A 27,063-nucleotide genomic window follows, 5' to 3' on the forward strand; every position below is an offset into this window, starting at 1 on the left:
AAACATTTTTGTTTGCTTTGGACAGGGTAGACATTTCGAACTACCAACCGCACGATAAAATGGTTTTCAAATAGTGTAGAAACGGTTTAAAAGATGTCGCTGCGACTCGCCAGTGTTTACAACCGACAAGTCGCATTCTATTTTGAGCGTCGAGTTGCATGTTATGTTCAAATAGACATACTGAACAAATCGTTTTGTTCGTGGTAGCGGTGGTAGCGTTCGCAAGAATACATAACGACCATTTTACCGAATTTCGTATTTGTGCATTTATTCAAAAAAGAAACAAATAAATGTGTTCGGTTTGAAAAGAGTTTAAAATTCCGTTGTAACGTTACAAATGAAACATTACATTTCGTATATGTGAAAGTAGTTATTTTTATGTGTGGAAGAATTTTGCTCGTTTCTTAAACACCGGCAATGATGGATGAAAACGAACAAGAATTGAAATCACCAATCAAACGCTTGGGATCAACAAGAAAACTTCTTGTTTTCAATAGTAAGTTCGCCTTTGTATGATTTTTCTTCTTTCAGAACTGGAATATTAGTTTGTGTAAAAGTATTTTCTTCAAGGACATGCTGTTGTAACCTTTTACCTGACAGCGGTTTTTGCAGATGTCAAATTTAAATAAACAAATGCGAACTGCATCCCTTAGCAACCACCGTTTCGGTAATTTCCTCGTTGACATTTTTCTAACGTTGCCATTCTGAAAAACAATTGAATTCAAATTCATGTTGTACATTATAATTAAATGACGTTCATCTTTTTAACGTAACACGGATATTAGAGTTGCATTTCTCAGGAATTTGTTTATTAATTTCTCAAAATGGCTGTGTTTTCGCTATTGACCAAGGTCATATCTTTGAATTTTATCTCGCATCAGAATTGCTTTACGTCATGCTGAAAAAAATGGCAAGATGCGTGGGAAAATAATCTTATCAGTGTGTAATTTTATTATTGGATCACTTTCTTCAAATTGCGGCGAACTTGAACTTGGAAACTTTGAAGCTGTTAACTAGATAACAAACTTATTTTTAAACTTGAAATCCGGGAAGAAAAACGATTTTGGCCTCAAAACTAAAAGCTTTATTACTTTATAAACCAAACTGACCTCTTTTCGAGCATATTTAATAATTAACGACGTTGGAAATTTCATGACTTGGGTCGATACGGCTCTGGCAGCGTTATAATCAGAGCCGGACTTATTTCCTACCAAATTGGTGGTTTTTGATTAACATTTCTTATATCCATACAACAAAAGAGATTCGTTTGTCTCGTCTGCAAGTCGAGGTTTAGGGTAGGCGTTGCTGTGATAAATTTCTTAACGATGTTTGCAAAAACTGTAACGCCAATTTGGAAGATAAGTATTTAATCGGGGCAACTCATCCGCCCCCGCTGGTAATTGCTTAATAAAAAACGGACTGTCTTTGTTTTTCCATTTTCAAATATGTCAGAGTCCGCCATTATTTCATCAGTTTGAGAAGGGGTTGTTTTGAATGTAATCCATGTGAGGGCGGATTGACGGATTAGGGGAACGCCAATGCTTGTGATTATTTTTTAATGGTTGTGACAGGAAAAATCCGTTCCGTGGGGTTATTAAATTGAACACACATGAGTAAGTTTCTTCATGCAAAGAAGGATATCAAGCAGGTTTTTTTAACTGACGTTATATTTAAGGGATCAGTTTTACATAACAAAATTACCAAGAGAGCTCTTAACATGACTTTTATCTGCGCATCTACTGTCAATTATAACCAAGAGAATAGAATATCTTTCTAAATTGAAGCTTGTGTTTGTGATGGAAGTCCATTGAGTATAAGTTCCACAATACCTGTCATAGATTACGTTTGAACAGGGCCGTATTGTCTCATAAATTAGTCTGTACATTCAAGGAAGTTTCGCGGTGAATATTGACCAAACTTGAAAATAATTCGTAGATGCTACTCTATTTTTCTTTCTTGTTTTTGTTGTAAACTCACATTACTTTCCGTGCGGAACCCTACGGACACTTTAATTAATTTGTGTTTTTTGAAGTAAACAAGCTGGGCGAAAATTGCGCCGCCGACATTGTTTCCTACGTTCTTTCATTTTTCCTTTGTAAACAGACTGATTCTGTTTGGGAGTTAATTAATCTTTTTGTTCTCGATTGTGGTTCTATGCATTTATCCAAAAATAACTTTAGAATATTTAATTTCCGTGTCAGAAACTCGTGACGTGTGATAATCAGCCTTTCATTAAATTTGCATAGATGTGAGTGAAAAACAGTGTTGGGGCATTTAAAAGCGATGAAATTGGCGACAAACTAAAAGCGTTTTTAGAACAATCTAGACAGAAACCAAATGGCTACATTATCACTATTAATTATACTCTGTATATCATCTAGTTACTTAAGCAAAGTAACGCTTCGTGCTAGCGAAAATATCAGCGACCTACTCTTCAACAATTTATTTTATACTTTGATAAACAAACCAGTTTTGTTGAATTAAATATTTTTTGAAGACGTCAGTTAGCACGTGATTTTTATTCATAATTATACACAACGAAACTATGCGAAAAATGTACGCCCAAACCCATAAAGGAAGTTGACCATGCCACCCAATTACCATCACTTGTTTTCATTAATAAACCCACGAGTTATGGATGTAGTAAATTTAACCTTAATATGTCATAAACCAGTGCCAAGTAACAAAACTCATGATTCACTCTGTTTGGGTATTTTTATTTATTATTTATTATGTCTGATTTAACGACTTACAAATTACGTGTAATATATGTAATAAAAGCGTCAAAATTAAACAATGTTCCTTTTGTTGCAAATTGCTTCGTGAATCCAAAACCAGAAAACAACTTAAATCTCAATCGCCAGTCAGCAGCACGAAAATTCGGATAAACCCTCAACCCAAGCCGGGTTTAAATTAAAATGCAGACGGTTTTTTCGTCTGACGTTTTTATGGTCACACCACCCCATATGGTCAACACGTGAGTTTCGGCGGAGATGAGAGTCATTAATCTTTTTTGACTTTATATTGTTGAATGTGACTGTGGTTATGAATATGTGTTGACCGTATCAATTTGGTTGTTAAACTATAATAGTATAATTTGATATTTGCATGTGACGTTTTAAGAACTTTACCAATTAAGCGGTGGGAACTTCGTAGGGGTTTCTCCGGTTTTAACTTTTACTATTACACGGAATCTAATTAATGAGGAGTGCTACAAGCTACGTTTTCTAACGACTCATTATCGAACAACGAAGTTAATGTACCGTCTGTCTAGAATAATTTGGCCCCTAACATCGTAAATTTGAGTTATCAAATTATCGGACTTTTGTTCTATGAGGTCGAATGAGGATAGTCCTCGGATTAGTTTTACGACAGTGGAAAACATTAATGAGCTCAATAAGTAATTTGGCTAATGCTTAATTGTGGATAAATGTCGGAATTCGATGTCTTAATTGCTTTAATGACATTTTCATTAGTTATTTTGTCAACATTAATTAATGAAGTTTGTGACATGCTCATTTTTATTTTCTTGTGCTTGGAATAAATTTTTTTTATATTTGCATTTTACACAATTTTGGCAGGTTTTGCTATACTCTCCCATATATTTAATAACGCAAGTTTCTATTCTGAGAAAGCATTGTAATGTTATACAATTTTCAAGGCCAATCAAATGAATCGAGAAAATGTGTAATTTGAAGCGAATATGACGAAATGATTTTTTTAGTATTTATTATTTATTTTATTTAAAAAAATGTTTTGTTATTTTTTCGAATCACTTGATTTGTTGCAAAAGTAATTCCTAATTGGAAACTACTAATTACTACTTGTCACGGATAGTCGATAACAAATAGAAAATATCTTTTCAGGTTAAACTGTTATTGTCTGTATTAGCAAACCTACAACTAATTTCACAGTAATTATTTCTATTGCGTTAAATATTTTCCTTAATATAACTTCTTATGCAAAATTCTCTTGAGCTGCAGTAAAGATAAACTTATCATCGGTATCATAGCTGCAAATATTTTTACTTGTGTCTAATATTTGCCCTGTTTGATCAACATATTTATTTAATCTTGTTCTGTCGATTGTACTGCTGTCGCGCGCATTTATAATTTTCGAAATGAATTATAATCAAAACAATTTGGAGGAGCGGATGTGTCTTTCACTTTATCTGGCTGGTGTTCATATCCCAATGTTTTAAGCAGACATGAAACATATTTCAGAAGTTTTTTCGGAAGAGTCGTTGCCTCAGTTATCTATTTTTATTGGGTCGTGGTAGCGGCTTGATTTAGATGTTTGTTCAATGGTTTTTCAGTCATACATAAGGAAATAATAAGATCGTAAGATTGGTGTTGGGTTCAAATATGAACACATGACCCTTGTAGTTTTAATGGTATAGGAAATGGTTGTTTAAGTCATCAAGCTCATTATGTGGGGATGTGGTTTTCCTTACCAAGTCATGATTTAGATTTGTCAGTTACTGTTTGAATGTGGCGTGACACAGTCAACATGAGACACGCTCGCAAAAACAAGTGCGAATGGACAGAAGGTAATTAATTCAATTAACAGTACATAAATAAACAATTTTTAAATTAGCCCATTAAAAGGGCAAACACTTGTAGAACATAGCCGATGTTTGTTTATCAATAAAATCGTGTAAGTGGAGAACATTCTCATTAAATTTGCAGTTATTGTATTACCGCTTTATCACTCTTGTTTATTGATAAATCTTCAAACGCTTTATTTCTTCGTTAACGAAGTTGTAACACGATACTTTCCTCTTGTAATCAAACCTCTTCATTCGAATCAGTAGTTTATTTTTTCTGGTCGTTTTCAATGTCTTATCTCGACATAATTGAGTAGAACCAAACAGGAAGTCAAGCCATAAATAAAACTGATGTAAACTTTGGCGAATTCACACGTGACATAATTAGGATTTTTGCTAACGACGCATTGTCTAATTCGCTTTTAGAAAGACTCGGTTTTCATCAATGTAGGCGACGCATGATGCAACACGTTGCAGATGCGCGAAAATAATAAACAATACGTAGTTCAATAGTCTTCAGTTTGTAAACTATAACACTACCTACAGCTGGTGCAGCTGCCAGTGAGAGTTGTTGTGAAAGCCCAAATTTCTGATTGCGTCACCTTTTGTTCTAGGTAATTTGTAAAAATGCAGCTGCTTATCAAAACCTTGAAAATTTTGATAAGGAACTGTGACGAATTGTGGGTTCTGGACATTTTTTTTCTAATCCTGGTACATGTTATCTTTTTATTATCGACCTCAAATTGAATCACGCACTGAAAGACGATCTAGTTTCAGGAATCATTTCTAGTTTCATTGCCAACTTTGGTGCATTCAACTGAAGGCTGAAGGTTTTTTTCAGGAACATCTTGACTGACGAGCCTGACAGTTTAGTCTGAGATTTGCACAATGCCTTCGTATTAGTCTGCTCGATCAATCGATACGTTTTATTTGGTATTAAAGAGAGCATAAAGTGAACACCCGTGACGTTGGCAATTTTACTGGTTGAGATGATTTCCGAGCCCTAATTACTGATAACAAAAAGCCGATGCTGAAATTTAATTAAAACAGACTAATTTTGCTATTTAAAGAGAACTTTTTTTATTGAACAAGTGTCATTGATTTGGTGCGCTCGTGCGAAGGTATAAAGGTCGACTGGGGCGTTGGAAAGGTAAAATGATTTCAAAGTTGCAAAGTTATTTGAAATATATCAAAAGGAGTTTAGATCAAAGGTCGAACAGCGCAGATTAAAACTTGAAGTTGATGTAATTTTCATTTACATGCTATCCGCATTTTTCTTTATTAGACGGTAAAAAAATTTATTGCGTTTCCATATTTTGGTTCTCTTCAGACCTCAAAAAGCCCTTTTACAGGGCTTTGTTTCGTTTTTATGCGTGTTTGTAGTCATTATTATGCTCGAAAGGCTAATAAAAGAGTACATTTCTAAATGACTTTTTCTTGTTGTCCCGAACTCGTGCTGTTACAAATCAGAGTTGTATGTACATACAGTAGAACCTCACTAATCTGAATTAATTTGGGACCAAAATGTGCTCGAATTACCGAGAATCATTTTTGGATTATAGTAGAATCTCATTATCCGTGCAAGGGTGTTCGTTCGATTATCCGTGCATTACAAAAAACACACAAATCTAAGACAAACTACAACTACTTCGTATTTTTGCTTCCAATATTAGAAAACTTGAAATTTGGAATTTCACGAGTAACAGTTGGTGTGGTTTAATGAGATTTTAGTCAGTGCAGAGAGCTAAAACAAAATTGAGTTAAAATTTTTGTCTTTGAATAGTAGTGTTTGCAAACATTAACAAAGATGCTTAAAATTCTTTTGCAAGGAAAACTTTCATAATTAAGGAAACTGAAAACTCAAGTGACAGAAAATTTAGAAAAAAAGAAATACCTAAATAAAAGTACCAGATTTTTTTACGACAAAATAGCTACTTTTATGTAATATTTTTAATACCTGAGAGTTGATTGTTTCAATTTCTTTCAATATTAAAATTGTTATTAAGATGTTGGTATAAGTCTGTCCAACGAATAAATAGATGACAGTTTTCTAACTATATATACGCGATAAAACTTACTAGTTTTTATCACGAAGATTTGGTTAGAAGCGATAGAGAAAAATTGTTCTAGGAAAATTCTAAAGTATGTATTTGAAGTTGATATGTTTCATGTCATGAATTTCAAATCATTTCATTTACTCGCTGGATTTACTATAAATTTTGATAGTTTTTTTATATTTTGAATTAAAAAAAGTTCCAAATATTTCTGTTGCCTTAAAACGTGTGTTTATTTAACAACTCGATTATCCGTCTCGAGAAGCACGGATAATCGAGGTTGTTGTAGTAACATTTTAGATTAGTGAGGATCGGATTAAGGAGGGGCTTCTGTACTTGCTGATTTCAAATGATGGTTTTGCAGAAAAAATGATTGCTTTGGCATATCGTCCGCCATGAAACTATCCAAGCCAAGCATTTGAATTATAAGATTTAGTTGCGTTCCGCATTATGAGTCCAAGGTATTGGGCACATCACGTTATATCTATAAACAATGTTGTATTTTTAACTATTCCACTTTTATCAGCCTTTATAATGAATCTTGGCGTTTCGATTCATGAGCATCTTGAGATGTTGCGCATAATTTTGTGCAAAATCATTTTTCATAAGCTTGCTGAAGGCGGAAGATGATTCGTGATGGAATAGTTACCTTGATGGTTGGTAGCGGTTGTGAAAGAGTGCAAGGTGAGAAGGTTCAGTGAGCGTTATCAACTTATCAGCGACATTAGTCACGGTTCGCCGATTGGCCAATTTACGCGTAAAACTGGGTCTCATAACTAGGTAGCGCAATTATGCCGAATTGGCTATCAGACGGTCGTTCGAGTGAACGATCATTTTGAATGGATTTTGTTAGGACTTGGGAGCGAATTGGGTTCCAAGGGTGTCTGCCGTCTGATGCGTTTGGTGAAAAGGTGCGCGCAGACGCCGACGGTTCCGGCCGGGTTTGAACCCCACCAGTCTGAAGCGATGCTACATCGCAAGTCGACTTACTCTATTACCTTGCCTACAGCGAATAGTTTAGAATCGGAACGACTGATGTCGTATTAGCGTAGATGTTGGCTTTTTATTTATAGAACCCACGTGCAACCGGCTCCGATGTGTTTTATTTATACTGTGTTTCGACGGTTTTCAACAAATTCACTTCCGAAACTCGTTTCCTACCGATAAATGCCATAACAAATAGATTTTCGTGTGAGTGCGCAACACGCAGCATCCCCAACAATGTTTCAGTGTATCATTCAACAAAAGAATGGATGGATTCACCCTCATAACACAGAAACCAAAGATGTTTTTCCAGGTTTGGTTTTTTTTATATTTCCATTCATAACAATACGGTTGCCGTTTTCAACCCCCAGCCCTTCGGTTATAATCCCATAACTAACGTCTTCCGTGGCTGACATAAATCAAAACTGACACCACCAAAGCCTGAAACAAATCTTAATCTGTTTGATAAAAACAACCCTAAATTTATTCTTCGATTTGGTATTTTTTTCTAATCAAAAGCTTCGGGTTTTCACGGATCCAAGTTCTTTGAATTAGCTTTTGATGAGGGTCTAAGCACCACCCTCCACACAAAAAGTGCTAATCTTTGACGCAATCCTGCGAAAATAATGGGCATATTTAAAAATCACGAGTTCTAGAATGCATGGAGCCTTTCAAATGAAATAATTTCAGTCACTTTCAAAATTATCAGCACTCGGAATTTCTCTTTAATTAATTTTTACGCTTGAGAGTTTCCTCACCTGTTTATATCGATATTTTAATTTTGGGTATTCAAAGAGGCTTCGTTATCTCAGAGACACTTCAAGGATGATAATGATAAATAGTAGTTAAAGTATTCTATTTTTTATATAATTTTTCATTGTTTGTTACTGTTGCGTATTGTATATTTTACAAAGAACAACCGCAATTGCAATGTAGAAACGTAGTAAACAAATTTAAAGTTTGATAACAAACGAAGGTTGAAATTCTAGTAACTTGTGTTAAAATAAATAGGCCACCATTGCAGCACCTATAATTTAGAATTGTTATTGATCCAATCCTTTAATAAAGAAAAAAACAATTTGTAGTTCATTAAAAATGGAAAATTATCGATGAAATTTGAAATACTACGGAAGGAAGTGTATTCTCTTTTAAAAATGCACAAATATTGATCTCAGTTGACTAATAAAAGTGATCTTTAATTAATGACATAATAAATTGTTTAACACGTATTAAGTTCAAGGTTTGAATTGTTGTTTGGCATATTTTAAAATTTGTGTTTGTACAACGTGTTTGCTTTCTTAACTGGTGTAAAGGAAATAATAAAATTCAGGATTAATTATTTGCATGTTGAATTTTGGCATATATGTATGGGGGCGGGATATTTTTCAAAATTTTTGCACACGCACACGTTTCTAAAATAACTGTGTAATTTATGAATAATATGCAAGTTTGTATTATATGTTATTACTTTGTTGGTTAATATTTTTGGCTACTTTTTTCTAAAATATTGTACATATCACAGCACGGTACGTTTACAATTGTATTCTATTTTTATTCATAAAAGATAAGTTAGTTTAAAAATTTCAATGGCACTAAAAAACTTTGCAATTTCGATGGCGACATTTCAACTGAATAAGAAACCAAACACAAGACGAAACACTTCTCAGTCATCTTCCGGTTTTATTTTTACTTTTATTTTAGATCTCTTAGCTATTTGTGTTGTTTCCTATTAAATTGGAAAAAGTACATACTCCTTTTTTTGCATATCTTGAAAATATAAGTCCTGAGGGAAGTCTGATCCATTATAACGAAATAATTCATATCATGAAACCCTCATCGAGGAGTTATGCAAATGACGTTTCCCCGCATAATCTATGGAGATTTATTAAATGCGTTAGTTGAAAATGGAAAAAGGGTCGTTACGATGCATAGGTTTAATTGGATGACGATGATAACAGTAAAAGCTCTACAAACGAAGCACAGTTTTTGAAACTAGCTTGATAATGAAACTCACGTTGACACAATAATATTATTTTCGTACATATTATGAGTAAAAACTGGATAAACAACGTTTTTTAAGTGTCTATAACCGTTGTTTTAACGCTACAAAATTTGTTATGAAAATATTTATAGTAAACTGCACAAAAACTTGGGACTATTATAAAATTTAACTATACAGTAAAACTATTTTCAACATACTATTGTTCGTTACTGTACTTTGATCAATTTCACACGAAGAATTGCTCGCTAGTTTCAAAGTTGAACGTCTTTCATTTAGTTATAGGCTACAACAGTTACTTCTGAGAGCAGTTATAATAAGAAAGTTCCTCGCTTTTATACAATCCTATCAAATTCATTTATCTTCACACATTCGCAACTTTCGCGGCCACTAGGTGCTGGAAGTCGAAGCCGTTTAGGTATAAAAAATTGAGTTGGGTTAAAAATTATAGTCACTAGCTTTTCGTTAGAGCGACAGTTTCTCTGATCACTTTTCATTACAGGCGGTCACAGTAATTTTCGCAAAAACTATAAGCCCGTCACATTAGATTAGCTACATGTTTAGTATTTGCAAATGAGATTACAACCGGTATAATTGTATAATTGCGTAAGTGGAACAGTAGGGACGTTTGTGGTTCGAAAACAAGCTCATCCCACCAGATTCTACATAAAAGAATTTTGATTGAATTTTTTGTCTGCGTCATATATGGGCAATTTGTGTTTTGTGGAGCATGTCGACCAATTACCGTTTTTATTTCAACGGGTGCTGATTTAATAATGGCGACCTGTCTTCCATGTTGAGGGTGTTTTTGTGTTGATGATTCAGTTGGAGTTTTCATTGATAGGGGAAATACAGTCCGAGGCATTTATTTTCGTTGCATCTGCGCCCACGAACGGGAGATTTTATATGACTCATTCGACTATGTTTAGCCACTACCCCCAGGATCACCTTCCTTTGTTAAACACAAACGGCTGAAGAACACGGAAATTAAAATTGAGATTCTTCGTACAAATCGATACTGATGGCGTGGGAGTAAAAAAATCCGAAACGTCTATAGGTATTTGAACTTTTCCCCTCGTAAACTGCAAATAACTGACGAAAAGTTTTGTGTTTCTAATTGGTCGAAAACTTAACCTAACCTAACTTTTTCTGCCACGTGACTAGGGTACCGCCCACTTAAAATGGACGCCAATGTCAAATGAAGGTCGTTATGCTTCACTTGTCGTCGATGCAATTTTTCAGCGAGAGCAATTGTCTCGATTGTATGATGACAGGACACTATTGCGAATTAGTTCAATAACCTTTAACGCGTTTGTTTTTATTGCGGTAGATTAACACAACATTGTCTAGTGTTTACATACAAGGACATAAGTTGTTTTATAATTATGATATCGTTACGAGATCACCGCTACTATTAATACTTTCCATTTTTGTATTTTACTATTGACTTTATTTATTATATTTTTCGTTATTAACGTTCTGTTAGCTGGTCATCAACCTTTCTAATCTATTTTAGGTATGAAGTGTGTGAACTTGACCTCGGGTTCAAAAATTAATCACTTTTGACTTGCATTAACGCTTCGTTAGTGCTTTTCACCTTTCAGCATTTTGCGATTTTTTTAAAGTGAGGATTATCAGCGTTAAATCGACAGTTTGTTTACGGACGAAAAGATTTTTAACTGTCTTAATTACCATGGAAAAATTTTCCGAGCACAATAGGAAACCGTAACATTATGTAGAAATAGAATCAAAGTTTAAATTTTTACAGACTTGCTACGACAAACTGTGATTTAATTTTATAGCCAATAACCGCGCACTTTAATGTTCCGATAAAAATCGGTACAATAGTGAAATGTTTCAATACTTGTGATGATGGATGTATTTGCTACAGGATCGTATTTTTGAGTGATCAATATAAAAATTTTTAGTGCAAAATTTCTGAAAAGCAAGTAGGAGAGAGCATTGAAAGTGTGAACATATTTATTTTGAAATGATAAAATAAGATTTTCTTCAATCCAGAGAGGTTTACGCACGTTTTGTATTGACTGTGTTCTGAGTTTGCTATAAAAACGAACAAAGCATCTTGTTGATGTTTATTGCAGATGTTGAGATCTGCACTATTGTGAATTGCGTAACGTTCAGAGTTATGCTTTTTTGTTTCATTAGACATGATAAATTTCCTTTTAATGTTTGCCAATTTAAATTCTATTTACCATATGTCAGTTCCATGCATATTTCGACCTAAATATTGATGTTTGTTGCCAATTTTTATTTCACAAAGTAGCAGAGTCATAACGATCCTTTCTGACTGGCTAAAATGTCAAAATACATTGTAGTAAACCATTTATCACTGTCTTGGAGCAACTTTCATTATCATTATCACTTAATTAGTAAGAAATAACCGAAAAACTATAAGAAGTGACCTGATGATCTCTTGCAACATGATAAGCAAGAAAGAGTAAGTTGTACTAAAAATAACCACATCAGATCCGTATATTTATAAATCATCTCTACCAGGAAACCTCGCGTCATTTTAGCACTTCAATAATTCCAAATTGTCTTTTTGCTCCATTGCCATACCACTAGCAGTAATAAAAAGCAATCTCGTCGAAATCATATGAATTCCCTAAGACGCGTAATTAAATCGTTAAATTGAAGCTGACCTCACCGTAGTTAAATGTGTTGTGATCCGAGTCCTTGACTTTTGGTACATTTTAATTTGAGGCGATGAGATGCAGCTTAACAAGTTCTCTTCCTTCACATCTAATTTGCTCGTTGATGGAAACCGCAGGTCAGCCGCTACATTAATGCGATTCGAATGACCACGGAGTAATTTTATTTGAGATAAGCCGAGAAAACTTTACATTGAATTATCATTTTAATCACGGAGCGGAATGGCGAAAATAAATTTTGTGCACGCATGCTTCCCTGAAATTTTAGAAACGCAGATCGTAATTAGGGAACGAGTGGGGGAAGCTGACTCGTTCATTAATTGTCTTTCAGTTAATAACGTTTTATTATGAAGATGAATTATTCGGTTTAATTTTGTTTAAAAATGGCGATTTTTATAGGTGTGAGACGGTAATTATATACTGTGCATTATCAACGAATAACAGAATGAAAAATTTGCATTTTTATTAAAGGGGTTCTGTTCGAAAGATAACGGGAAAGCTGATTAACAAAACTTTTTTAAACTTTTTTCGAATTCCGGAAAATCTAAGAGCGAATTTTCAGCAAACAAAATGCAAGATGGAGGAAACCGTCGGGGCACTCAAAACTTTAATTCCTCTTAATTCAGTTATTTGTTGACATACGTATATAAAAACTTGGCACAGTTTTGGAGTCTCTTTTAAATTCTGCGTAAAATGAGCACCAACCACTAAAGTTTGCTTCACAAATAAATAGATACATATTGACCAAAATTGGTGCTTATTGGAGTGACTTGCAAGGAACCTTTTTTACAGCGAAACCGACGTTTTATGTCTTTGAGTTCTAAATCAGTTGAAAGAGCAGATGGAAGTCTATTAGCTGTCGAAATTTCAAATCGTTAGGGCCAATAGTTTATGAGAGGCGATAAAAAATCGAAAATTTGGATTTTTTGTCGTTTTAGTCGATTTTTTTTTAAATTGACCGTTGAATTTTTAACACCTGAAAAACTATGTCTTGAGAATTGTAAATTTCGAAAATAATAACTAAATATCCGAAATTTAATTGGCTATAATTCAGTTATTTGTTGACGTACGTGGATTTTGAGCTCGGTTTTGAAATCTGCGTGAAATTCTGCGTCAAATGAGTACACTATAACTTAGTTTTCTCCACAAATAAGCTACATATTGACCGACACAAATTTTTGAATTTTAAATATGAAAGACCGGATTTTTAGCAACAAAAGGACGAGAAAAACGATGACAAAAGTTATCGAGATGATGGTGGTCAGTTGGTAGAGATAAATATTACTTGATCGTTTCTTCTAGCCTGGCGAACCCTAAAGACCTAAAGAAACTATGAAAAAAAAAACAAATTAAAAAAAAAATGTTTCGTTTTGACACTATGATTTCTACAATTTTTAAAATGTTGTACAAGGGCAAAAATTGTAATAAATAAACAATAACAAAAAAATAACATTAAAAACTTCCACTTGATTCTACTTTACCTTGCAATTCCCATAAGCGCAATACTGCTGGAATCCCCTTAAGGTACGCAAATACATATAAGATAAAGACATATCTAAACAAAAGTTATAAATGGAGAACGAAATTGTAAATTTATTCTGACAACCGGTTTTAAGGCGCTAACGGACCAAGATTGTCATGTTTATGTAAGATTGCATATATAATTGGCGAAGTTTGACAGGAGACATAATCATCATTTCATGCAAAAGTCAAGTAAATGGTTCACCCACAAAACCAACAAAGAGAAGCGTTCTACGTCAACCATATGCACCCGATTTTAATCCCATTGAAAACACTTCGAGCATGTTGCATTCGGGAAATAAAGAGACAAAGAAACAACATTTGTTCATAATTGTGTGGATGTATAAGGAAACAGTACGAGCTGATAAAAGTTGTCACTCTAATGAGCTATGCTTAGTATGTAAAAAGTCTGAATGTAATGGAATATAATTTTGCGTGAATAATGACCCCTACATCAGCTTCCGTGGGATTTAAACGCTGTCTTTAATTCCGATATTATGTAATAATAACAATAAGTAATAACACAAGATGCATGAGAAGCTTGAGACAATATGTATCCATCCATGGGGCTACGTTGTTGACAATCCTCTTGTTTTCAACTCGAATTGGGTACCTTCTTTGGCGTTTTTTCTAAAAAGAAAACCAGTTGTGGTGTTTTCATCCAAAGACGACAACGTCGTGTCCAATTATTTCCCTTGTCTCGGCACTCATAAAATTATTGTTGAAACGGCTCTACGTCTATTAACATATTTAATTGGCTTCTACTAGCTCGCTAGATTTTATGCCTAGCGGATGCAATAAAATCGGTTTAACTGATCGGAGGAGTTTTCAAGTTAATGAATGGAATGGATCAATATTCTGTCAATGAAGACGGAAACTGTTGATGTGCCGGCAGTTATATTTTTATCTCTGAAATTATGAATGAATAAGAAACCGATAGTGTTATCTTGTTAAGCTACGCGAAGATGTTTAGTTTGTCGTACGTGTAGGCTGGTTTAATGTCGCATTTAAAATTCGTGTAGGTACAAGATTTGGAATCAATCATACAAATTGAGTTTTTACATGTACCGGCGCAACGATTTTGAAATTGATGTAGATATTTTTTTATCTTTAAAATTATGAATGGAGATAAATATAAAAAGAAACCGATAGCGTTATCTTGCGAGGAACGTTTCATAAACACATTATTTTTCCATCAATTCAAATTAGGTCCATAGACGCCAATAACAAAGCTGTATCTCCTATTTCACGGCTAGGATTTCAAGGAAACAAATCTCCAGAAATAGCACCCTCCTAATCTTATTTTTAGAACGTTTTGTGTGTGTAGACTGGGGTGTTCCACTTCCGAGGGAACATCGCTGATTTGTTCGATGATCTCGATGAAATTTCCTCACTCATTATTTCATTAATCATACCGACAGCTTCAACTTCCCGATTAAGAAATCTTTCAAACTATTGTTACAATTTGCAAGATATTTTTCAAATGTTTTGGACAATGACACAGCGAGGATTCAAGACCGGTTGCCAAGCCAAGATGCTCCACTTCAAAACAACAGGATATATTTTTACTTTATCGATCATCACGTGCAGTTTTTGGAACATTTTTGTTTTGCTTTCTGCAAATTGTGACGGCTGTCGTGAACAAATATAGTTTCGTTGTAGTGGTACCATTGATTTAAACTTTTGATGATGCCTCGTGAACTATAAAGTGATGTTTACACTAAATTCTCACTTCACTGAGGCTCGTAAAAGATCTAAACTTGCTGTTCCATGCGGCGCACGTCCGGTAATAATCGTTGAAAATTCTTGACGACCAGTTTTTGGGCTAGAAATTTTGACAAGCAGTGTCTATTGTTGAGTTCCCTCGAGTCTGCTGCATCAGAATCGCGGCGATCAACTCGATAATGTCTACATGACATGAAAGCAGTTCTCCTTACCAACAAGAAAAGTTTAACTTCGCCCTGTGACATTTCAATAGCACATTGTTTCCACACTTGCTTGCACTGTATTCACAACGCAGTCTCTTGCTAATGAGTACAAAAAATCAATAAAGTGCCATTAAAAACCCCTCTAATGTTGTAATTAGCACAGCACATATTCAAACATTGAAGATTAGAAATGCAGCTACTTCAACAGGTACCAATTTGAAATAGATTTGGTTTTTTGCTTGCGTGCTGGTAGGTGCCTAGAATTTCAGTTCATGTCAGTGAAGGTAATTACTAGTATTGGGAAAAATGGCGACTGGGACAAAAAATAGAGGCTTGATAAAGCAGCCCACTGTATAATTATTGCTCTCGCAGCGCACACTTTTCTTTCTTTAAAACCAGAGATAAATATTTATGACCCGTTTGTTTTTCCATCAGGACTGGTATTCCATTCTCTATTGTGGACTTCTTTAATGTCCAGTTCACAGAAAGCGAACAAAAGTTTGGAATGTCTACATCTGCTCTCAAGATCAATTTAAATTACATTTATTGTGACCGCGCTTTAGTGAAAATATGAATATTAATTATAAACAAGAGTGGGCCTAAATATGCCCCTTGCGTAACGCTGTCTAAAAATACTACAAGTACAATGTCGCCGACAATTCATATAAATGTCACGTTTTTACCATTCGCTTTCTGCTTGTTTAATAATCGCATGAAACTGTAATTACATCGAATCAATGCCAGCAAATGAGTTGGAAGTACGTATTTAGGTGAATTATGCTGTTTTCCACCATAATGGTTGTCGATGCAAAAGCTTTGTGTAAAAATCAACAGGTGTTTTCTTCTCGCGGTTTGTGGTTCAAAGATCACACTTTAATAAAAAATCAATGAGAGTTTTTGCACTTGCTGATTCATGTGAGCATAAACATACAAACTTGGGTATAAATCTTAAAAACCCACGAAAAATGTCCGAAATTAATTAAAGTATCCAGTTGCAAACGGTAAAATGGTTGACGGAGAGTTTTATCTAATCGATACGTTATTTTTATCGGAAATTTTGGACTAGTTGCTGAAAGGTGTGCGATGGGAAAATTTTTCGCTTGATCGCAGTTTCCAGTTATTACATCATTTGTCCTTTATCTCATTAAGGAAAATGTTTTAGCTTCATATTTTCACCTTTAAGAAGGAATTCCGATTGATTTCTTTTAATATGATATTAATTGCACACTGAATTACGAAATTGTGTCATTTGTAATTTTCCTCGGTCAAAGTTCTTTAAAGAGAAGCTGGAATTTTCTTTTATTAACTTGTTTTTCCGACCCGATGTTATAAATTTCACGCGTTTTTTGAGCATTCTCTTTTTCTCAGCATGTGAGAAAAGCTGTTCTCATTTCCTCTGTTTTCTTTATCTTTCTTCTACCTCTTCGACGACTTGCGATAATTTATTCTTGATTAAATATGTATAAAAAAAGAGACAATCGGATTTGTAAGGCGATTTTTTATTTTTACAGTTATGCAAAGTGATAGCGTGCAACTGATACAAATCCATGTGGATATACTTATAGTTGAAACCAGATAGGATGTATGAAACCTTACAGTACTGTTTGATTTAAGTATACTCCATTAATCTTAAACCGAACAAGTGGAGCTCATGTTCCTCTGGATCTCGTATGTTCCTTCTGGAACAAATATGAAATTTACACAGAATGGAACATGAAAAACCATACATATCGTGAATTACACGACTCTTTTACTTAAAACAATGGAATTAAACAATTTTCTAACAAGGATGATGAATGCTATTGCCTGCGGCCTTCAGTCACAAAATAGGATTTTTATTTGTTGTAATTTTCTTAATTATACGGAACCTCCTTCGTAGACCCGGAAACTTAATTGTGCATTTATTACATTGCTACGAAGATCGAGCCTACGTTCTCTTAAGAACAAAGAGATTTTCATAAATCTGCACAATTCTCCTTCAACAAATGGTAAAGAAATCTACTCTAATGATTTACCGTTGATCTGAATTACATACTACAGGCAGCAATTAGAATGTTTCAAGCTTAAGCTTAATCGAAAACGGAATTCGATAAAAATACCGTGTTGGTAGTGTTATCATCGCTGTATCCGTCATTAGTTGTTAATTGCGAAAAGAACAGAAGTTATAATGCAATGGGTTCAAAGATTATCGGGCATCATAGCTACATTGTAAAGGTTTGATTATAATTAAGTCAGATTTAAACATTCATATTGAAATTACCACAAACGCACACACAATCCTCGGAAGCAGAAACGTGTTTCCTTCATGAATAATGAAGTTGAAGATTACAAGAGAATAATCGAAAAGGGAATAGAGGAAATGTTATGCGCTACACGTCCCAGACTTATTTGCAATTAACGATTATCTTTGTTTATTATTATAATGGCAGTAATAAATATTGTTAATACACCTAAGGAACAAAAACAATTTCTGGCGGAAGTCTCGTGTTAATCGATCACTTACACAGAACACCGCGTCAAGTGGACACCCACCCTTAGAGATCATTTTTCTGTGTGCTTTTTCTGTTTTTATACAACATGAGCAATTTCCGTTCTTATTGCCATTCTCTTTTTTTTTTTTTCAGATATCCGATTACAACTCAATGAACAGTTGCGATGTTTAGACATGCGTATGGAGGCTCAGGTGGCGATCGTGACAGAGTTGCAGGATTTTTTTCGCCGAAGAGGAGAACTAGAACTCGATTATTCGAAAAACTTGGATAAACTGGCGAAAAGTCTACAACTGAGGCATAAGGAACAAAAACAAAAGTAGGTCTCGGTGGTTAGGAGACGCCGGTATTGTAGCACAAGCGGCGTCTCGTATTACCGTGTGTTTTGTGTCAATTAATTGTTGTGCTTTTAGAAGGGAACAATGGCCTTTATTTTCGAGTTATACGTGTTGGCAACAACTTGTTACACAAACTAAAAATCTGAGCAGAGATCATGTTGCTTTGTCTGAAGTCTATTCAACACATTTAGTGTCCAGGTTATCCCAAGTCATGGAGGATGTTCAGAGAATATACAAAAGGGTGCGTTAATTTGTAGTCATTTGTCGCGCAAGAAAAATTTTACATTTAGCGGTTTCATAAATCACAATTTATTTTTTGACAGTGAATAGATAATAAATTTGACTTCACTTGATTAGTTGTGTTGAGGTCAGGAATATAAATGACATAAGTACGAATTATGCATCAATAACAGATGTTGAGAAATATAAATTCACGCTTTGGAGACGCAGATTTGATAGCGAATTTAAATTTGATGTTTGGTCTAACAATTTTAAAAATTAAAATGACAAATTAAATTACGCAAAAGACAGAGTATTATAAAAACACTAAATAAATATAATTTTTTAAATATCCGGAAGCAGACTCGGCGCCGGTTCTACAAATCGATCGTTTCTTGTGTTGATTTTATGTCTGCTATTGTAAAACTATAAACAATTCGTAACTTTAACTGCCTTTTTACATTTATTGTGAAGCTATAAAATTCAGATCGAAAAAACTTCCATTAATCGTCTTCAGAGGAAAGAAAAAAATTCAACAGAAGTGAGCGAAACGTGTCCGTTTTGAAATAATGAGGTTTAGCAGATAAGCATCACTGGCGCATCTAAATGTTTATTTTGACAGTACTGACATTGAAAATAAAAGAGGAAATGCAAAAATTTTACTGTAAAAATTATGTCACTTGTTAATCCGAGCCTGTTGAACCGTTGCATATCGGTCAATTCTGTGAAAGTTTGTGCTCATTGATCATTTGAGTGTTTCTAACATTTTAGTGTCGAGAAATTGGATACGAAACACACGAAGAGATTCTACGTGTCTTGCACGAACTTCATACAACAATGAAAACATATCACAGTTATCAAGCGGAACTGCGTCAAGCTGAAGCAAAATTAAAATCGGCTGAAACCCAAAGATCTAAATTAGAACAGTCCTTATCTCAAGACAAATTAGATAGGTCGAAGAAATACAAATTAATAGAAAAAGAAGTGATGAAGGTAACTGTCTAATTTAAACGTTTCTATTGTATATTTACGCGTTTTTTCAGCGTAAAAATAAATACACCGACGCGAAATTGAAAGCCCTCAAAGCAAGAAACGAATATATTTTATGTTTAGAGGCTTCGAACACAACTATCCATAAATATTTCGTGGACGATTTATCGGATCTTATTGATGTGAGTATGATGTTTGTTTGTTTTGTCTTAAAATATCACACTTTATGTAAACTTTGGGATTCTTCAGTGTATGGACTTCGGCTTCCACAACTGCATATCCCGCGCTTTGCTCATGCACGTTTCTGCAGAAGAAGGACGACAACGATCGGTACAAAACGGTTTAGACACGTTGTCGGCGTGCATAAATTCCTTAGACTCCAGATTAGACAAACAACGGTTTCTTGAATGCAATCATGCGGCGTTTATGATACCGAAAAAATTCGAATTCCAAGGGCAAAAACAGGAAGAGGTGGGTTTCGAGTAAAATTACCGATTCTTATCTTTAAATTGAAAATTTTCATCTCAGGCTGCGGAGCCCGAGATCCAAAAGGTCTTGCATCAAGAAATGGAGAGCAGGTTGTGCCAATTACAACAAAGGGTAACTTCGCTCAGGGCGGAATCTGAAGAGGTTTGGAAGACTCTAGAAACGGCAGAATCGACGCTTTTGGAAATGTTGAATGCGAAAGATTATGAGTGCGGCGGATATTTTGGAGAGAACGCGGTGCCTGCTAGCAAACCACCAGAAACGGTCTCCATAAAACTGCGAGCCGATCGACAAGAGACTGAGGAGTTTTATCTCACGGTAAGTAAAAAAATGTGTCAGAAAACCCAGAAAAAATCGCACTTTTTTATTATCGGTATTCTCAAGGGTTTGTGGAATTCTACGTAAATATTGACGTTATCGGATTAAATAAGATAAACTGCAAAATAAAATCCGAGGTTTCGGGACGTTGACTCTGAAGATAGAGAAAGTGACAAGAATCCGATGGAATTTAAACGATATACTTTTTCATGTTTGCAACAAACAGTTTTATGGTGAATTATAAGTCAACAATAATGCATAGCCAACAGAAAAAGCTACTGAACAAATATTTAATATATTCTCAACATTGTTTGCCGCTTGCAAAGTTTTGCTAATACTTTGTCATTTTCTCACTTCCGTTTTCCGTTCTCATTTCAAAAGGTTTCTATTTTGGAGTTTAAAGGAAGTCACGAAATAATATTATAATGCTGGAAGCTCATACATAAGCACTTTGTTTTTCAATTCTCCCCAGTTTTCAGTTTACGCATCAATTTAAAAATAGTAATTATGAACTAATTTCATCATAACTAATTACGAAGTTAAAGTCATTCGTTAGTTTTTGTAGGAAAATCTCTCGTTTTTGATTGTTTTTTTAAATAGTTCCGCCTACCTTTTTGTAAAACAAACGGATATACTCTCAAAGTTCGGAAGTTTCCTCTCTATAAATAAATTTAATCACATTATAAATCTGTGAAGTGAAGATCGTTTTTGTTGGATCGATTTTAGAAATTCAGAGAGTATTTACTGGGATCAACAAGAATAGCCCGATTAGATGCCAAACAAGAGTATATAAGACAATCTCTGCTGTCTGAAGCACCCGACTATTGTAGTACCCTCAAGTCTGTTGTGAAAACACCTCGACGGAAACGAATCGGAAGACTACAGATGAGTGGCCAACCCAAATTATTCGGAGGATCTTTGGAAGAATACTTGGAAGCCACGAATCAAGACATTCCTTTAATTATGAAGTCTTGTATTAGGGTTATTAACTTATATGGTAAAATCACTTTTTTCATTAATTAGTGCTAAATTGTTCTTGTAGGTCTACACCATCAAGGTATTTTCAGAGTATCAGGATCTCAAGTAGAAATAAATAATTTTCGCGAGTGGTTTGAACGAGGGGAAGATCCTTTAGCGGACATGACGGATGCATCAGATATTAACAGCGTTGCTGGGGTGCTAAAGTTGTATTTGCGGGAACTCCGAGAACCACTCTTTCCTATTATTTATTTCGAACAGTTTATGGAACTTGCACGTAAATTTTCCATATATTTTATAAATCTCCAGTAACGTATTGTGGGTTTTAGAATTAAAACCTAACCGTGAATTCATTGTGAAAATGAGGGAACTAATCAATAGTTTACCGAGAACTGTGATAGTTGTGATGAGGTACCTCTTCGCCTTCCTCAACCAGTAAGTAAATCACCGTCGTTTTAACGTGATTCATCATATTTTTCTTTAGTTTGTCAGAATTTTCTGATGAAAACATGATGGATCCTTACAATTTAGCGATTTGTTTTGGACCCACTTTAGTACCAGTTCCTGACGATAAGGACCAAGTTCAATATCAGAACCAAGTTAACGAACTGATTAAGAATATTATAATGTTTCACGATGAAATATTCCCCAACGATGGGGGAACCGTGTATGAAAAATATATATCACCCGAACCCGATGTGTAAGTTATTTCTAATTTCTTTAATTCTGTTCTAATCATTCATTTCTAGTGACGGCGACTCACCGTCGGATCAAACACAAGAAGATATCGACTCTGAAGTCTCTCCTTCTGAAGACGGTGGGCACTTTTCTTCCATCACTTCCTTCTATTTATCTTTCGTGCTTACAGATTCAGAAAACATGGAAGCAACGGCTCAATTCGACTTCATTGCAAGGTCTGACCGTGAACTCTCTCTCAAGAAAGGCGACACTGTCACTTTATACTCTCAAGTGTCAAACGATTGGTGGAGAGGATCAGTCAAAGGACAAAAAGGACTAATTCCCGATAAATATATATCTTTAAAAATGAAGTAGGTTTTTAGGGTGTTGGTTGAACTTTTTCTATTGTGGAGTTTTGCAGAGATGATGATCGAGATAAACAGGAAAATTTGAAATCTAGTTCGTCCGAAGAGTCAATGAGACGAAGAGTTTCCAGTTCCAATGACTCGATGTTGTCTGAAAGTTCCGTTTCCGCCAGTAATTCGCCTTTGGTGCAGTGTGCTCCTGTCACATGGACTAATATGCCTGATATGAACGAATCCGAAAATAATCCAGTAATATTAAACCAAGCGAGAGAGGTATTGGAAACTACTGTATAGTGTGCACGTGTTTTTAGCTAATTGCCGTGTTGCAATTTTTTATGATTTAATTTTTTTTTTGCCTAATGCTATGCATTGCGTAAGTATTCTTAACATGCAGTATTAGAATTCTATTATCTAATACTATAAATTCATGTACACAATGATCTCATTATGTTACAAGTAAGTTGTCTAACTTTGTGATTTCATGTTTTTGTATTTTAGTTTTTTGCTTTTATGCATGTAAGTGTTTTATTTTTGTGTCGTTAGTGTTTACAGCATGCGCATGTGTTTTTGTACAAAACAGAGGATAAAAATATATTACGAATTTGTGATTCAAGTATTTGATTACGTTCTAGAATGTACCTATTTGTATATAATTAAAATAGGGTGCAGGTAATTTCAACGTAATTGTATACAAATAATTTATATGCATGAACTATATCATGTAGAATATAAAAAATAAATGATTTTGTCGAAACTTTTGTTTTGAGTGTTTCAAAAAACTGAAAATTTTCTGCTAGGCCTATGACAGACAATGTGTTTTATTTAATATCCCAGTAATGACATCTTGTGTACATGAATTTATTCGTATTTTAGTTGTCCTGGGTCGAATAGAACACAATGTTCCTATAGAGAAAGTAGTACTTTTCACTTTATTATTTTATTTATTTTTTGTTGATTTCATAGTACATTTGCTAGACTACAATCCGAGACTGCGAGTTTAAAGGTGAGCACTTTCGCATGTTTTGGTGTTTTTTAGTCATGCATGTGCACAATAACACTCCTAATAGCACTCTGTTAGTGGGATAGGATGGTAAAATTCTTTAATGCTAAATCTATAATTCGGCGTCTGTGGGGGCTGCATTCTTCTTTGGTGTAATCATTTTTAAAATTACTCCACCAGCTTTAGTGTCAAAAATATTCAATATTTCTGGTACTGAAGACGTGGATTTATAAGTTAAGGTACTTTTTATGGAACGGCAAAAAACGGGTCACTTTTTAAAAATAAATGAGGTGATCCGTTTTGGGGCCATGCAGGTGAAAAATTGTTTTGAAGAAATTTAATTTTGACTGGGCTGGTATCGATTCTGTTGTGTCACTAGCAGCCAGCCTAGCCTCATTCAAGAAATTTGCTGTCCCAATTATTCCTTTCACCTCGATGTTTACTGAAACTTCTTCAGTTCAACTAATTCCCTCCCTCTTTCTTTAAAATGTTCTGTAAAATTAACGTCTCTAACTGGTTTTAACGTGTTTTTTTCTTGTTTCAGAACGGCCACAGTCGTATCAAGTCATTGGACATATCTTTCGAACCAGGTTCAATTTCACATTGTACAACGATAAATGTAAATGCCCCTCAGCCCCAAAGTATTACAATAAATGGATCTCCCGTGATGTTAAGTAGAAAACTAGAACGTTCCTCTGAAGGTGAAAAAACCGACAGTGAGGACGCTGATAATCCAAAAACTGAGCCGGAAATCGATGAATCCAACGTGGATTTTAGTCAAAACAGAGAAGAGTGGCAACGAAGAGCGAATCTCACACATATCTCATCGTCGCAATCGCAAACTTTAAAAGCTAATCGGAATTCAGATAGTTACTTGCATCGACAGAATCACACTCCGGATCTCGTGATGGATTTGCCATTAGTTGGGAATTCAAGTCCGAAAGAGTCGACGAAGAAGTCGATTTCGGTACCTAGTGGTCAACTCTCTGAAGGGTCACTTGATGATGACGATGCGACTTCGGTGAAGTCGTTGGAGAGTCCTCAAGGGCCTGAGAGTCCGGATATGCAGACGGCTGCGGAACGATTTGCCAAACAAAATCAATGTACGCTCAAGAAAAACACCAAAGTTCATGTTGAAAGTAGCGATCTGAATACAGACTTTAATTTAATAGCTATAACTAGTCCTATGCCGGAACGCAAGTATGCTACAATAGGAAGTGCGACTACTACAACTTTTAAACCACAGCTTAAAGCAAAACCTCCAGTGCTCAAGAAACCTGCGTTTTCTGTACCATTATCAAGCGATGTTTTACGAAAAGACCAACCTGATCTTCCTACATAACTTGTATTTAACTCATTTTTTGCAAGACAATAATCCATGGTATACTCAATTTTAGAATGCCTGGTTTTACATTTTTTCACGAATTACGCGTACATGACCTTAAATGCTTTAATTTTCATGCAATTTATGTTGCATTGAATGTGGTGCTTACGATGTGTGGTACTCTACGTTCTGTTGAACACTTTTAAGTTTGAGGAGCTTGCATGGCTATTTCATTTAACACTCTGTGTTGTGCTAATTTGATATTGTTATTTTTATATTTTGTCGTTTTAAGTAAAAATATTGTAAGGACGATTTTTTTAATGAGACTGATATGATATGTTTAGAATAAAATTAGAAAAATAATCAAAAAGTACTTAGACAGGGTGTGTGTAAGAGATTGTTTTTATATATATTTTTTGTTAGACTGATTCAACCATATGTATTCATGTGATGTAGCATACGTACATATTTATACAATGTGAAGTTGTAATTGACTTGTGAATTTATTACTATTACACCAATTTATGAATTGTATTCATCGGTGCCTATCTAGATATAAAAGTCATTTGTTTATGCTCTTATCATTTACATCGAATTATCTATTTTACATGTTCTATCTTAAGTACGGATATTGTGTATTCTATTTTAAGTCCTTGCCTTATACTAGCAAAGAGTGAAATTTAGTATAAGTTAGCGCCATTCATAAACCCATCAAATTATTTTTAACATGTAATACTCCGCAAACATTATGAGCGAAATCTGTTTGCTGAGTTTTGTGGTTCTTAATATTATTAAATGTAAAAAATATAATCTTCAAATATACGTTATGCACATACAGACTCTTTTTTTCAAACCCCTTCTACTGTTACTCAGTACTCGAGGAGTAAGGGAAAAAATTAAAGCCAGAAACCAAGGAAATTAAATACTATTCGCAATTTTGTTCTTGTCAGTACAGTTGATAATATTAATGAACAGAATCACTAAAAAAAATAAAACTCCATAAAAAGAGTCACGAATTCATCAATGATCAAATTAAAAAAAAAGCCGATTTCCGTTACAAAATAGCGGTTCTGAATTTACTCCGTATATATTTGGTTGCCTAGCCTCTCGCACGAAATTGAATTGTGATTTTTGCTACGCGTATGGTTTTTTCTTCACAACATTCTCTCTACGAAAATCTCATTATCGCACTATAAACTGCATAAATCTTTAATAAACTGAAATATTTTGAAATTTAGATGAAGTGAATTCAATTCATATGGCTAAATATTTTTATACTTGCATACAGATTATAAATTTCTCTTTAGAAAAGATTCGAGTGCGACGAAAGAGTAAATAACCACCCCATGGTTGGTGAAATACGACTGAAACTTTATTGTTCGGGAACAAACACTAAAAATCGAACGCTTCTGTTCTGAATGGACTTGTTTTTTTGACTGGCCTATTATGGCGCAGAAGAAATTTCTTTTTTTATAATTGGATAGAATCCATGTCGTTTTTTTACATTGATTATCGTAAAAATATTTTTTTTTGATTTTTTATTTAATTTTCTAATTTGATAAATAGTTTAGTACTGAAAGAGAACGTCCAATATTTTCAGTTTAGATTCGCAAAACTATTCTCTTCTATAAATAAAGTATTGGGTACTGGATACAAATTTAGAGAGTATAAATCCCTGATTGGTATAATTTGTATATTAAAAAAAAACAAAAAAAACAATTGAAACAATTAATCGGAATTATAATAATTTCTTTAGGATCTGATGAAAGATTCAAATCATCTTCACTCCCCTTATCTGCCAAGGCAGGTGGATTATCAATGGCTTCGTCTTGGTTCAGTTCCGTATTTTCCCAAGGGCGGAACATTTTCAAAATTAATAGAAACTTTGAAATCTGTTAAAACAAAATGATTGAGTAACGAATATATATTAGAACAGAATTACTCAACCAAACTTGAAAGGGTGTTAAAGGAGTCTTGAAAAAGACTGTTTTAGTAAAATCACAACCAGAAAAACAAACAAACAAATAGAACGTAACCGAACACCTTACTGCTTAAGACTACCTGATTAACCCTTAAAACCTGCCCTTATTAGGATTTACCAACGGGTTGAGGGTATTATGGAATTATCTCTAAATTTTCCAACAAGACGAGAGGAGACAGTTTTTCTAAAACTA

The 27,063-nt window shown here is 34.4% G+C and overlaps 1 protein-coding gene across 3 annotated transcripts; it reads left to right on the forward strand.

The window, feature by feature from the left end:
- Nucleotides 1–101: 101 nt before the first annotated feature.
- On the forward strand, nt 102–25,724 carry LOC148167537 (SLIT-ROBO Rho GTPase-activating protein 1-like). Of its 3 annotated transcripts, none has more exons than XM_088047190.1 (15): nt 102–496; nt 18,329–18,512; nt 18,607–18,772; nt 19,522–19,743; nt 19,794–19,922; nt 19,990–20,211; nt 20,269–20,544; nt 21,271–21,541; nt 21,587–21,799; nt 21,852–21,957; nt 22,007–22,222; nt 22,272–22,339; nt 22,391–22,571; nt 22,622–22,838; nt 24,110–25,724. In XM_088047190.1, the coding sequence occupies exons 1-15, from the start codon at nt 418–420 to the stop codon at nt 24,905–24,907; spliced, it is 3,348 nt and encodes a 1,115-aa protein (XP_087903316.1). In that variant the 5' UTR covers nt 102–417; the 3' UTR covers nt 24,908–25,724. The 3 variants fall into 3 exon arrangements, with proteins under 3 accessions (XP_087903316.1, XP_087903318.1, XP_087903317.1); XM_088047192.1 differs by lacking the exon at nt 102–496 and adding an exon at nt 4,482–4,549; XM_088047191.1 differs by lacking the exon at nt 102–496 and adding an exon at nt 7,537–7,897.
- Nucleotides 25,725–27,063: the final 1,339 nt, after the last annotated feature.

The sequence above is a fragment of the Gnatocerus cornutus genome, chromosome 10, assembly GCF_029298725.1.
Source record: "Gnatocerus cornutus isolate USDA-ARS CGAHR chromosome 10, icGnaCorn1.1, whole genome shotgun sequence".
Taxonomy (NCBI): Eukaryota; Metazoa; Arthropoda; class Insecta; order Coleoptera; family Tenebrionidae; genus Gnatocerus; species Gnatocerus cornutus.